Genomic DNA, 12944 nt, shown 5'->3' on the forward strand with positions numbered 1-12944 from the left:
GAAGTGAGGGTGAGTGGGAATTGGGGGTAGGGTAGGGGAGCGGAGTGGGATGAGCCTTGAGCAAGGAAAGTTAAGCCAAAAAAAAATCACTTTTGTTTAAAAATCCTGACAAATTGGCTGGGTTACTAATGAGTCTGTGAACAATAATTTATATGTTATCCAGAAAAGACAGATTTGTTTTATTTCTTCTATTGTTTTTCACATTGAATTCTGCTTACATCTTTATTCCCAAATGTTATACCTAACCCAGAAATGTCATTCATTGAGAAATATCTACCTCCTAGCTTTACTACCGCATCTAAACTTTTACTTTCCTCCAATGCCCTTGCCAGATTTCCCCCTAGTAGTATAAATACCACTTCTGGTCTCTCCTGAAAAGCAACTAATAGCCTAGTAGGACTAACTAGTCAACAAAGGTTAAATAAAAATAAAAATTATGAATTTCTGATTTGAGTGTGTACAGCATGTTTTCAGAAAGAAACAGATGCAGACAGAAGAATTTTGCTGAGATGAGAGCAATGTCTGCTATAATGAAGGAAAGTTAAGCATTTAGTACTGTACTCACATGTTATGCTTCTCAAAATTTTCCAGATAGCATCAGCATTTCGTTAAATAATGTGGATTATGATAAATTCAAAAAAACAAGATTTGCCTGAAATGAATGAGAATTTAAAGTGTACAGTTTAAAAACTGCATATATTTGTCAGTGTTTGCAAGTACTGTATTTTGCAACTTTACTACAATCCAATCATTATTACATCTCACTCCTTTTTGTAAAGTAAACCAAAACTGATGTATCAGGAAATAATTTCAATTTCTTTATTGCATAGTCCCTAATGATGAATTCATGACTTGGTATAAGAACAAGATAAATGTCAAAAATCAGCTAAGCCTTGTGCAATCAGCACCTTACCTCAACATATGGCACTGTGTTCGTTATCACCAGGAATCTGGAATTCGAATAAGAATTGCCCAAGCTTTTGGGACTGGTAGGTTCAACTTTTTTCAAATGTTGAAGTTATTAAATGTGACCATGTTGTCTTTGAATTTGCCCTGTAAAATAGTAAGTATATTGTTTATGAATCACTTAATATTTATTTCAATACGTTTCTTTCTTTTATCTTTTTTATTATACTTTTTACATGTGAGACTATTGGTAAACATTAGTTTGTCTGAATTCTATTCTAGTATCCTGCGTTAGAGCAGGTACTTAATAAAGAAGACTCCCAGGACTGGTTTTAGATGCCAGTTTCACTGAACATCCTCATGCAACTTAATTAGGTTGTCTTATTTTGATAAATGTGTTTAAAGTTTGTCAGCAACTTAATTAGGTTGTCTTATTTTGATAAATGTGTTTAAAGTTTGTCAGAAGACTAAAGTATTGTTCAGGGGTGTGTGCAGTTTATGAGACAATAAGGAAATGAAGAATCCCTCAGTTCCTTCCTTCCTAGATTTGTTCTTCACATCTTTAATTGAATTTTAATCCATTTAATTTATGTGAATAATGTAGTCCTCTTTTACTTAATAAGGAAGTAGCTAATGAAAAGGAAAGCCTGTTGACATAGTAAGAAAATAGGTAATGAAAACAAGCTTCTGGAAATTAATGATTATAATTTAATCTGAATACTGCTAAAATACAAACTTTTGGCAGTTAGCACACAAGATCAAGGCTCTGAGCTGTTAATGAGCTACTTCTATATGATCAATTTCTTCCACCTCCATTTGCATACTGTGTGATTCTCAGCAAGTCACTTACCCAGACAGTATTCCTGGGTTGTCCCAGAAAATGGACACTTGTGTCCAGTGGGCTTACCTAATTAGCAAATCAATGTCTGGCAGTCTGCTTCTGTTGTGCCCATCGCCAAAACTTCATTCACTAAAATACCTCTTAAAGCCTTAGAGCAGGGGTTCCCAAAGTGTGCACCGCGGCACCCTGGGGAGCCGCAGCTTCCTCACAGGGGTGCCGCGAACTAATAAGCTGCAAAACCCGGGCCGTCAGGTAAGTGAATCCCTGTATGAGTGTGTGTGTGTGTCTGTGTGATTGAATGTATGCATGAAAGCAAAAGAGCCTGTGTGTGTGAGAGAGATCGGGAGAGTGAGCGATGTGTGAATGAATGCATGAATGAATGAGGAAGTGACTGTGTGTGTGTGTGTGTGTGTGTGTGTGTGTGTGTGTGTGTGTGTGTGTGTGTGTGTGAGATTGGGAGAGTGAGCGAAGTGTGAATAAATGCATGAATGAATGAGGAAGTTGTGTGTGTGTGTGTGTGTGTGTGTGTGTGTGTGTGTGTGTGTGTGTGTGTGTGTGTGTGTGTGTGTGTGTGTGATCGGGAGAGTGAGCGATGTGTGAATGAATGCATGAATGAATGAGGAAGTGGCTGTGTGTGTGTTTGATCGGGAGAGAGTGAGAGCGATGTGTGAGTGAATGCAGGTATGAATGAGGAAGTGACTCTGTGTGTTTGATCAGGAGAGAGAGAGAGAGATGTGTGAGAGAAAGCAGGTATGAATGACAAAGTGACTGTGTGTGTGTGTGTGTGTGTGTGTGTGTGTGTGTGTGTGTGTGTGTGTGTGTGTGTGTGTGTGTGTGTGTGTGTGTGTACGTGTGTGTGTGTGTGTGTGATTGAATGTCCAGATTTTTGCCTCATATTTTTGGTGTGTTCCTCCTAAAATCTGTACTTTTCTGGCAAATAGTTGAAGATTGAAGTCATTAAATAATGACAAACATTTGAGTTTAAGACTCCACATCCTTCAGAGAATTCATGCTAATGCAAAACCGATTATTCTATCAACTTTCTAAGTTTGTAAGAGCAATATTTAAAATCTGTTCCTATTTGTCCCCCCATCATTTTAGGCTTTATCCAGAAAAAAGACATAAAATTACACTGCTATTGGAGGTTTTATTTATTTATTTATTTATTTATTTATTTGCAAAATGGAAGTAGGCAGAAGGAAGGAAGGATGAGAAGCTCCTTACTAGGGGCTGTGAAGCACAGATGTTGCCCTCCCAATGTGTAGAGATCTCTAAGCTTCTGCAGCACAGAAGCTAATTTGTTTCTACCTGTTTTATATATGCATAGGTATACATTCTCAAGGCAGGCCATGCATCAAGATTAGGCATGTAACATTCCAAAAATTTGTCTCTAGGATGTGGAGGATTTTAATTCATAAGAGCTCTTAGTGCTCTCAGTACTGGTTGTAGTATTTTTATGCCAAATTAGCCCAGGTGCTATCCTGTCTCACAGTAAGTGTCTAAATACAAGAAGGTAGTTCAGACATAAGATGGAGTGATTTTTAAATATTTCCACTTTTTGATTAAGCTGTTTTTACCCAATTACCTCTTTTTGCCTCGATTCTTCACCTAATATGTTTTTCTGTATCATTGCTGCATTAGCCTGCAGCCTCTAAATTGTCTTGCTGTGGGGATGTACATCCTATTCCTGGACCAGCTACTCCTTCAAACCTTTCCACGCCTCACATTCTCCATCTCCCCAATAGCTTAAATCAAACCCCTAGGAAAACAATTGACTTACTCTTTCTAAATGTAAACTGTAGAAGTATCTCCAACAAAATCCATGATCTACACGCCTGCCTCTCCCTATAATTGCCAGACATAACTGTCATAAGTGAGACTTGGCTTAAGCCACACAACAGTGACAATGAAATTATCCCTCCAGGATACAACATCCTAAGGAAAGATAGAAAGGACAAAATAGGTGGTGGCATTGCTATACTCTTTAATGATCACCTCACATTGCAGCCATTAAGCATAAATTATCCCTGTGTTGACAATGCTGAAATATTGTTCACCCAACTGAAATTCAACTCCAATAAATTAATAAACATAATTGGATGCTACATACCTCCTGGTAACAATATACCCACTCTAGAAAATCTACTTCATTGGTCCTGTTTATCTCTCCAAAACAAAACCATCATTCTGGGTGATTGCAATTTAGATTGGCTATCCTGTAACTCCCCCACCCCAACAAATCATATTAACCTCCATGGCTTTACCCAAACCATCCACACACCTACAAGAATTGATAAGGCAACTAACAAGGAAACAATCCTAGACTGGATTCTAACTAATACTTGCAGGATGCCTTCCAGATGGTCTAAGTGACCACCTGCTACCCTTCCTACTACGACAATGTAATCATAATCCCAAGGGTACTGTCTACTATACCATCAGAAGCAAAAAGAACTTTAACCCCATCAACTTCGTTATAGAACTAAAACATTGTGATTGGGAACCCCTGAAATACCCGGAATTAAATGAGGCAGTTTCCTACTTTAATAACACCTTCCTAGGCATATTAAATCTTCATGCCGCTCCCAGAACCTTATGAATCAGAGCTAATCCCACCCCTTGGCTTAACAAAGAAACCAAACTCCTCCTCAAAGCCAGGGACAAAGCATGGGATCTTTGGCATACAGTCAAGTCCCCAGCTGCTAAACAAAAATATCAGGTGCTTAGGAATAAAGCCAAGAAGCTAGTAAAACTTGACAAGATTAATTACTACTCCACCCTTCAAATCAAACACCAACATCACCCTCAAAAAGTTTAGGCAGCCATTAACAAATTACTACTACCAGGCAAAAGTGGTACTCCCTCTCCCACTCTAGTAAATGCCACAGGTAGCATTCCTGCTCAATTTAACAAATACTTTACTGAGACAATTCTAACCCTAGCCAACCAACAGAAAAAAATAACACAAAACCCCCTCCTTTGAACCCTCCAGTACTCACACAAATAATAAATCCTTCCAATTCCAGCCCATCTCTACAGATAGGATAAAAAATACCTCAAAAAACTAAAGCCCACTACTCCAGCTGTGGAAAATTACCAGGGGAATTCCTAAAAACTGCTGCTGACACACTGGCCTACCCAATAGCCATTCTAATTAAGATATCCCTTTCAGAAGCCATTGTCCCCGAGATTTGGAAAATATCTTATATATTCCCCCTACATAAAGGAGGCAACTCCACAGAACTTACAAACTACCGACCAATAGCAATACTATCCCCTTTAGCAAACATCCTTGAAAAGTGCATACATTTCCAAATATTAGACTACCTCCATATACACAAACTTCTCTCAAAAACTCAGCATGAGTTTTGCCCCTTCCATAGTACCACCACTGCCCTTTTGTCCTTCACCAATACAGTAAACTCTCATAGAAACAATGGTAAATATGTTTCTGCTACCTTTCATGACCTATCAAAGGCTTTTGATATGGTTAGACATGACGTTCTGATCACAGAACTATCTGAATTAGCTCTTTCTCAGTCATCCATAGCATGGTTTCAGAGGTATTTAGCTGGCCTTAAGCAGGCAGTTCTGTGGAAAGAAGACCTCTCGTCTCTTATTCCAGTCACCCTTGGTGTTCTCCAAGGTTCTATATTAGGCCCATTGCTGTTCACCCTATACACCAAAAAGCTTTATTCCTCTACTCCCAATGCATCTGTTATAGGGTATGCAGATGATTCTGTGTTAATTTGTGCATCTTCCTCACTAAAGGAACTTCATACATTAACACAAGAATCATTCCTCACTATTGAAGCATGGCTATTAAATATCCAACTTATACAAAACCCTGCTAAAACCAAACTACTGCTCTTTAAACCTACTAGGTCTTCCTCATCAACTACCATAGGTTCATAGGTAGGCACTAGGCTATCTGTCCAAAGGCATTTATAAGCCTAGCCAGAATGTGTTGGCTTTCGCCGCCCCCTTAGATTAGTTCCCTGTGCCTCTGTCCAGCAGAGCCACTGAAGTGATCTCCGGGGTAAACTTTCTGTTTCACATCCAGTAGTCAAGGTTTCTCTTGAAGAGTGTTAGTGGGGAGCTCTGCCTAATGAAGATTGGAATCTTGTTCCAAAGCTTGGGAAGTCTCTGAGACAGGAATCTATCCCTCCAGCATGTCCTATTTATTGTTGTAGTCAGGTTTAGATCCCTAGAGTGTGTGGCTCGAGGGGATATGGTTTTCTTTAGGGGGAGCATGTTCATCAATTCTGGGTTGGACATGGCCTTGTATGTCAGGTAAAGGTCACCTCTGAGTAGGTGGTATGCAACCGAATACAGCTGGAGTTTCTTCAGTCGAGCTGCATAGGGCATCTTTTTGAGGCCAGTGATCCTCTTGGTGAGGTACTTCTGTGGTCTTTCCAGCTGTTGCAGGTGTCTTGTAAGGTACATCCCAAATGGGGCATTCTACTCTAAGATGGGTCTGATGAGTGATGAGTAGAGCAGCACAATGACTTCTTTTGATCTGGATGCGAACCCTTTTGTGATTAGGCGAGCCACATAGAAGGATTTTCTAACCACTTTGGCAATGTGATTATCAAAGGAGAGACTACTATCTACTTGGGTCCCCAGATCCCTTATTATGTCTTCTGTATTTAGGGGACTACCACCTATGTGGTAGTTGGTGGGTACTTTGTTTTTTCCAAAGGGGGATGACTATGCACTTTTTTGCATTTAGCTTGAGGCCATGATTTTGACAACAGGTATCTGTCTCAGTGAGACCCTTTTGGAGGATGTCTGTGTTAGCCAGAGAGTCAGTTATAGACCCTAGTTTGCAGTCGTCTGCAAACTTGGTCAGCCATAGTCCTCCTGTGCTTGCCTGTACCTCTCAGAAGTATATGCCAAACAGGAGGGGTCCTAGGACTGAGCCCTGAGGAACGCCACTTGTAACCAGTTTAGAGTCGGACCTAGCTCCCACAGCTCTCACCATGTGGGTTCTTTCCATGAGCCAGTTGGCAACATATCTTATGACATAGGGGATTATTTTCAGGCTGGTGAGCTTGTCTATAATACCAGAGTAGGGAATGTTGTCAAAGGCCTTTGCGAGGTCTAGGTAGGCTATGTGTACCACCTTTCCCTCGTCTATAGCCTTGGTAACTGTCTCAAAGAAGTCCACCAGGTTTAGGAGGCATGATCTGCCCTTAACAAAGCTGAACTGGGTAGGGTCCAGTGTTTGGAGGTTCCCAGTGTCTCTGTTAATAAGTTCCATGATGATGCGCTCCATAGCCTTGCAGACCTAGCTAGTCAGGCTTATAGGGCAATAGTTCCCGGGGTCTGTTGTGGCTTCACCTTTGTGGAGTGGAATAACTATTGCTGTGCGTCACTCTATGGGTATGTAGCCTGTGGAGAGGCTGAGTTTGAACAGCGTGTTTAGGTGTGGGGTTAGTTCGTCTTTGAACTCATGTAGGACACAGCCTGGGACACTGTCCGGTCCCATTGATGCTGTGTTTTTGGCTTTGGAGAGGGCTGTTTTAACCTGAGTGTCTGTGATTTCAGGGGCTCTACATTCTTCTGGTATGGTTATGGGCCCTTTTGGGGGTGAGAGGGAGGTGAAGTTTGCACTGAACCTGTCTGCCAGGATGTTGGCAATATTGTCAATTCAGTGTATTTTGTGCCATTCTGCACTAACTCCAAGCAGATCTGAGCATTGCCACATAGATTCTTGACATAGCTAAAGAATGCCTTGTGGTTATCTTTGGAGTCCTTGGCAATTTTTCTTTCGAAGCTAGCCTTGGATGATTTTATGAGGGATCGTAGTTTCTTGCTGATACTGATTAGGGATGTCTTCCCTTTTTGGGATTTTGCTCTTTTCTGTACTAGTTTCTTTCTTCTGTTGTATGGCTTGTTTATGGCAGGGGTCCACCAAACTGGTTTCTTTTTCTTGGAGGAGTGAGTCTTGGTTTAGCTTGCGATAGCATGATCCATGCATTCTTGTAGGTACCCATAGAATGCATTAGTAAAGGATTTTGTAGCTTGGACAGTGTTATCCTTTAGCATGGGGGCTTTGAAACTTTCCACCTCGGTCTTAAGTAATGTGAAGTTTACTTTTGAAAAGTTTTTCTTGGTGGTTTCCTTGACGTGGGGTGGGGGCGGAATGCGGATATCCAGAGTGATTTGTTTATGGTCAGATCTAACCAGCAAGAGGTTGACCTCCGGTGTGGAACACCAGTCGCCCATGTTGGTGATGACCAGGTCCAAAATGTTGTCACCTCTGGTGGGAGTGTTGACCAGTTGATCCAGAGCATTTGAGGTTATAAATTCTAGGAAATGTTGGGCAAGGGAGTTAGTACTTGAGTAGTTCTCCCAGTTAATGTTTGGGTAATTGAAATCACCCAATATTAGGGTGTTTGGTAGGACCTTTATGTTTCCCAGTGTTTCCAGAAATGCAAAATGTAGGTCCTGGGAAATGGTGAGTGATCTGTAGCAAGCTACAATTTGAATTGCAATTTTGCCCGTTGTTAGTTGCATGTGGATGATCTCTGAAGTATCATGTTGTGCCACTAACCTGGAGGTGTGGGTATCCTTGATGAATATGGATATGATACCACCTTTATAGGTTCATAGGTTCATAGGTTCATACTAGGCTATCTGCCCTGGGGCAATTATAAGTCTAGCCCGATTCTGTATGGCTTACGCCACCCCTTGATTTGAGTATACTGTGCCCTTTTTAAGGTTTAGTTTACTGTGCCTCTGTCTAATAGTGACACGGGAGTAATCCCTGGGACAAACCTATGATCCCCCATCCACCTATCGAGATTCTTCTTGAAGAGATTCAGTGAGGTGCTCTGCCTCACATGAACTGGAATTCTATTCCAGAGCGAAGGGAGCCTCTGGGTTATGAACCTGTCCCTCCAGCAAGTTCTATTTATTTCTGTGCTGAGGTTCAAGTCCCTCGAGCATGTGGCTCTAAGGGATTTAGATTTACTGAGGTGGAGCATGTCCATTAATTCTGGATTTGACATGGCTTTGTATGTCAGGCATAGATCGCCTCGAAGTAGGCATTATGCAACTGAGTAGAGCTGGAGTTTTTTTTAACCGAGCAGCATATGGCATCTGTTTGAGACCCTTGATCCTCTTGGTGAGATACTTTTGGGGTCTTTCTAATTGCTGCAGGTGTCGGGTAAGGTACATCCCAAAAGGGGCATTGTATTCTATGATGGGCCTGATGAGGGATGAATAAAGGGGCACGATTACCTCTCTTGATCTAGATGTGAAACCCTTCGTGATGAGGTGGGCTATGTAGAAGGTCTTTCTAACCACTTTGGCAATGTGGTTTTCAAAGGAGAGATTGCTATCAACTTGGGTCCCCAGGTCCCTAATAACTTTCTCTGTACTTAATGGGTTTCCGCCTATGTGGTAATTTGTGGGCACATTGTTTTTGCCAAAGGGTATGACTATACATTTTTTGGCATTTAGCTTTAAACCATGGCGCTGGCACCAGTTATCTGTCTCTGTGTGACCTTTTTGAAGGATGTTTGTGTCAGCTGGAGAGTTGATTATGGCGCCCAGTTTGCAGTCGTCTGCGAACTTGGTGAGCCATAGTCCTCCCACGTTTGCCTGTACTTCAGAAAAGTATATACCGAACAAGAGTGGTCCCAGGACAGAACTCTGTGGGATGCCACTTGTGACCGGTTTCGAGTCGGACATGGCTCCAGCAACTCTCACTCTGTGGGTTCTGTCTTTGAGCCAGTTTGCGACCCATCTTGTGACATAGGGGTTTATATTTAAGCTGGATAGCTTATCTATGATGCCCGAGTGGGGTATTGTGTCAAATGCCTTTGCAAGGTCCAGATAGGCTGTTTGGACTACCTTCCCTTCATCTATGGCTTTGGTGACTGTTTCAAAGAAGTCAACCAGGTTCAAAAGGCAGGATCTGCCCTTGACAAAGCCGAACTGGGTAGGATCTAGTGTCTGTAGGTCCCCAATGTCTTTGTTTATGAGTTCCATGATGATCCTCTCCATAGCCTTGCAGACTAAGCTAGTCAGGCTTATGGGGCGATAGTTTCCAGGGTCCGTAGAGGCTCCACCTTTGTGGAGTGGGACCACTGTTGCTGTACGCCATTCTGTGGGCACATATCCTGTAGTGAGGCTGAGATTCTATAGCTGTTTTATTTGCGGGATTAGTTCCTCTTGGAGTTCATGTAGGACGCAACCTGGGATGCCATCTGGTCCCATGGAAGCAGTGTTTTTTGCTTTGGAGAGGGCAGCCTTCACCTGAGCATCAGAGATGTTTGTGAGGCAGCCCTCCGCCGGGATAGTACTTGCTCTTTGGGGGGGGGGGGTGGAGAAGTTTGCACTGAACCTGTCTGCCAGGATATTGGCGACGTCTGTGGGTTCAGTGTATTTTTTGTCGTATAGAATCAACTCAGAACAAGTCTGGGAGTTGCATCCCAGGTTTCTAACATAACTGAAAAAAGCCTTATGATTGTCTTTGGTGTCCTGTGCAATTTTTCTCTCGAAGCTGGCCTTGGAGGATTTTATGAGGGATCGTAATTTTTTGCTAGTACTGATCAGAGATGCCTTCCCTATTAGGGATTTTGCTCTATCATGTAGTAGCTTCCTCCTTCTGTTGTACAGTTTATTTATGGCAAGGGTCCACCAGACTGGACGCCTGCCTTTGGATGATTGGGTCTTGGTTTTGTTTGGGATAGCATGATCCATGCATTCCTGGAGATGTCCGTAGAATGTGTTTATATAGGATTCTGCAGTTTGGGCTGTAGTTTCCACTGGCCCTGGGGCCTTGAAGGATTCCACTTTGGTTTTGAGAAGTGAGAAGTTCGCTTTTGAGAAGTTTTTCACTGTGGTTTTCTGGGCTGGGGGTGGGGTCGGGATGTGGACATCCAGTGAAATTAATTTATGGTCGGATCTTACCAATGAGGGATATACTTCTGGTGTGGAGCATAGAGTCCCCATGTTGGTAATGATCAGGTCTAGTATGTTGTCCCCTCTTGTGGGAGTGGTGATTAGTTGTTCTATAGCATTTGAGTTTATAATTTCCAGGAACCTTTGGGCTAAGGTGCTGGGGCTTGAGTAGTGCTCCCACTCAATGTTTGGGTAGTTGAAGTCGCCCAATATAATGGTGTTCGGAGAGATCTTTATGTTCTCCAATGTTTTCAGGAAAGCCGAGTGGGATTCCTGACTTTGAGAGGGTGGACTGTAGGATGCTATAAACTGAAAAGCAGTCTTGCCCACTGTTAGTTGCACATGGATGGTCTCCGATACTTCGTGCAATGCTACTAACCTGGAGGTGTGGATATCCTTGATAAATATGGAAACTCCCCCTCCTTCTGTGGTTCGGTCCTGGTTTTGGGGCCGAAAAGCATGATATGAGGTATAGCCTGGTAGTGCTGGTGTGCTCTCTGGAGCCTTGAACCAGGTTTCTGTCACTGCACAGATATCTATGTTCTCCATACTGAGGAGAGCTTCGAGTGCGTGCATCTTGAGGTTAAGACTTCTGGCGTTTAGCAGCATTACCCTTAGTTTCTTGTTCCTTGTGCTGTCTATGGGGGTGGGTTTGACTTTTGAGCCTTGCCTAAAAAAGGCACTATGGGGGTGGCAAGAGCCTTTGCCAATATCCGAAAGCCCAGTGGTGACAGGTGCAAGCCGTCCCTAGTGAAGCAACGTGGCTTGTCGAGCATGTCATCCAAGGCTGACAGACACTGGATCCCCTTTGAATGACACAAAAATTTTAGCCAATTGTTAAAATCCATCATTTTGTCTTTGTACTGTGGCATCATTCTAGGTGAGGGTAAGATGCTGCTCAAGGTCAGGGTCATACCAGCCTGGGCTACATGATCAGAGAGCTCCTCTATGTCTCTATTCATGTAGTCCAGGGAGGTACGTCTCAGGTCATTCACACCAGCATGTACAATGACTGAGTCATATTTGTATTTGCTTTGGAGTGACCTGTGTGCTTGCATTATGTGGCGGATCCTAGCACCCGACAGGCAGCTCACCGTGACCTTCTCTTTATTCAGCCTGGTGAGCGGGACGTCATGTCCAGCAACAAAACCACTGTCTCTCCCATAGAGCACACAAAACTCCTTGGTGTAGAGATTGATAACAATCTCAGATTTGATATTCACATCTTCCAGACCATCAAGAAAGTCCACAAAAAACTAGGTACCATCTATAGCAATAGGCAGTTCCTTTACCCAACCAACAAAAGCAACCATAGTCTACACTCACCTAATTTCTACCCTACTCTATGCCTCACCTATTCTAACCAACCTTAGAAAAGCAGACGTAGCTAAGCTTGACTCATGCTACAACAAAATCACCAGATTCGCCTCTGACTCCATATTTAGATCTCACCACTGCTCATCCTTGAAGCAGCTCAACTGGTTGGAACTTCCCCAACTCTTACACTACACTCAACTTGCTCTGGCCCATAAAATTCTGTATCACCTGGAAAAATAACATGCACTACAAAACCTGCTTCACCTCCACAGCAATAATAGGACTCTTTGCTCCAGTAACAAATCTATTCTAAAAGTAACTAACTCTAATAACAGTGCAGGTGGCTCCCTCTTCTCTAATTATGTATCTAAAATCTGGAATGCTGTACCCAGTCATATACCTACTATCACCTCCTTTACTCAGTTTAAAAAAATCATTAAAAACCCATCTCATTAATAGCTGGCTATGCTCCTGCAATACACCAGGGTATACCCTCCTGTAGTTTAGCCCCTCCTCCACTATGCTTACCACTCCTAATCTTACATGACAATTTTTAATTGACAACTAATGGGTCTAGATCCTAGGGCTGTACATATACATATGATTTAATAAAAATGAGATTTTGTTCTGGTTTAGACTTTTCATCAACCGTTATGATGATGTCGTTTTACACTTGTCAATCCAGCTATTATGTTGATGTTCTCATAGGCTTGAGACTTTAGTAATGTTGTATTACTTCTCTGTTTCACCAATTGTGTTATTATGTTTGTAGTTACTACTTGACCTATGTATAACTGTACTTGAACGTAACTTTTCTTTGTAATTTTTGTCTATACATTACATATTACGTTTTCTTATTTCTGGAGTTTTTCTTCCCGTGACTCCACTGAAAATGGATCTGTGTCCAGTGGGCTTTCCCAGTTAAGAAATGTAAAATAAAATAAATAAATATCTTGCCCAGAAT

General features: G+C 42.1%; 1 protein-coding gene across 1 annotated transcript in view; it reads left to right on the top strand.

Annotated features, from left to right (window-relative positions):
* Window positions 1-834: 834 nt before the first annotated feature.
* The window catches only part of LOC122788364, a 213927-nt gene continuing 201817 nt past the window's right edge, over window positions 835-12944 (top strand). The window contains exon 1 of the mRNA XM_044055441.1: window positions 835-989. Coding sequence (XP_043911376.1) covers window positions 848-989 — 142 coding nt within the window. The 5' untranslated portion in view covers window positions 835-847. The remainder of the gene's footprint in view (window positions 990-12944) is intronic.

Source organism: Protopterus annectens, chromosome 13.part0, assembly GCF_019279795.1.
Source record: "Protopterus annectens isolate FY-2018-M chromosome 13.part0, PAN1.0, whole genome shotgun sequence".
In the NCBI taxonomy this organism is placed as follows: Eukaryota; Metazoa; Chordata; order Ceratodontiformes; family Protopteridae; genus Protopterus; species Protopterus annectens.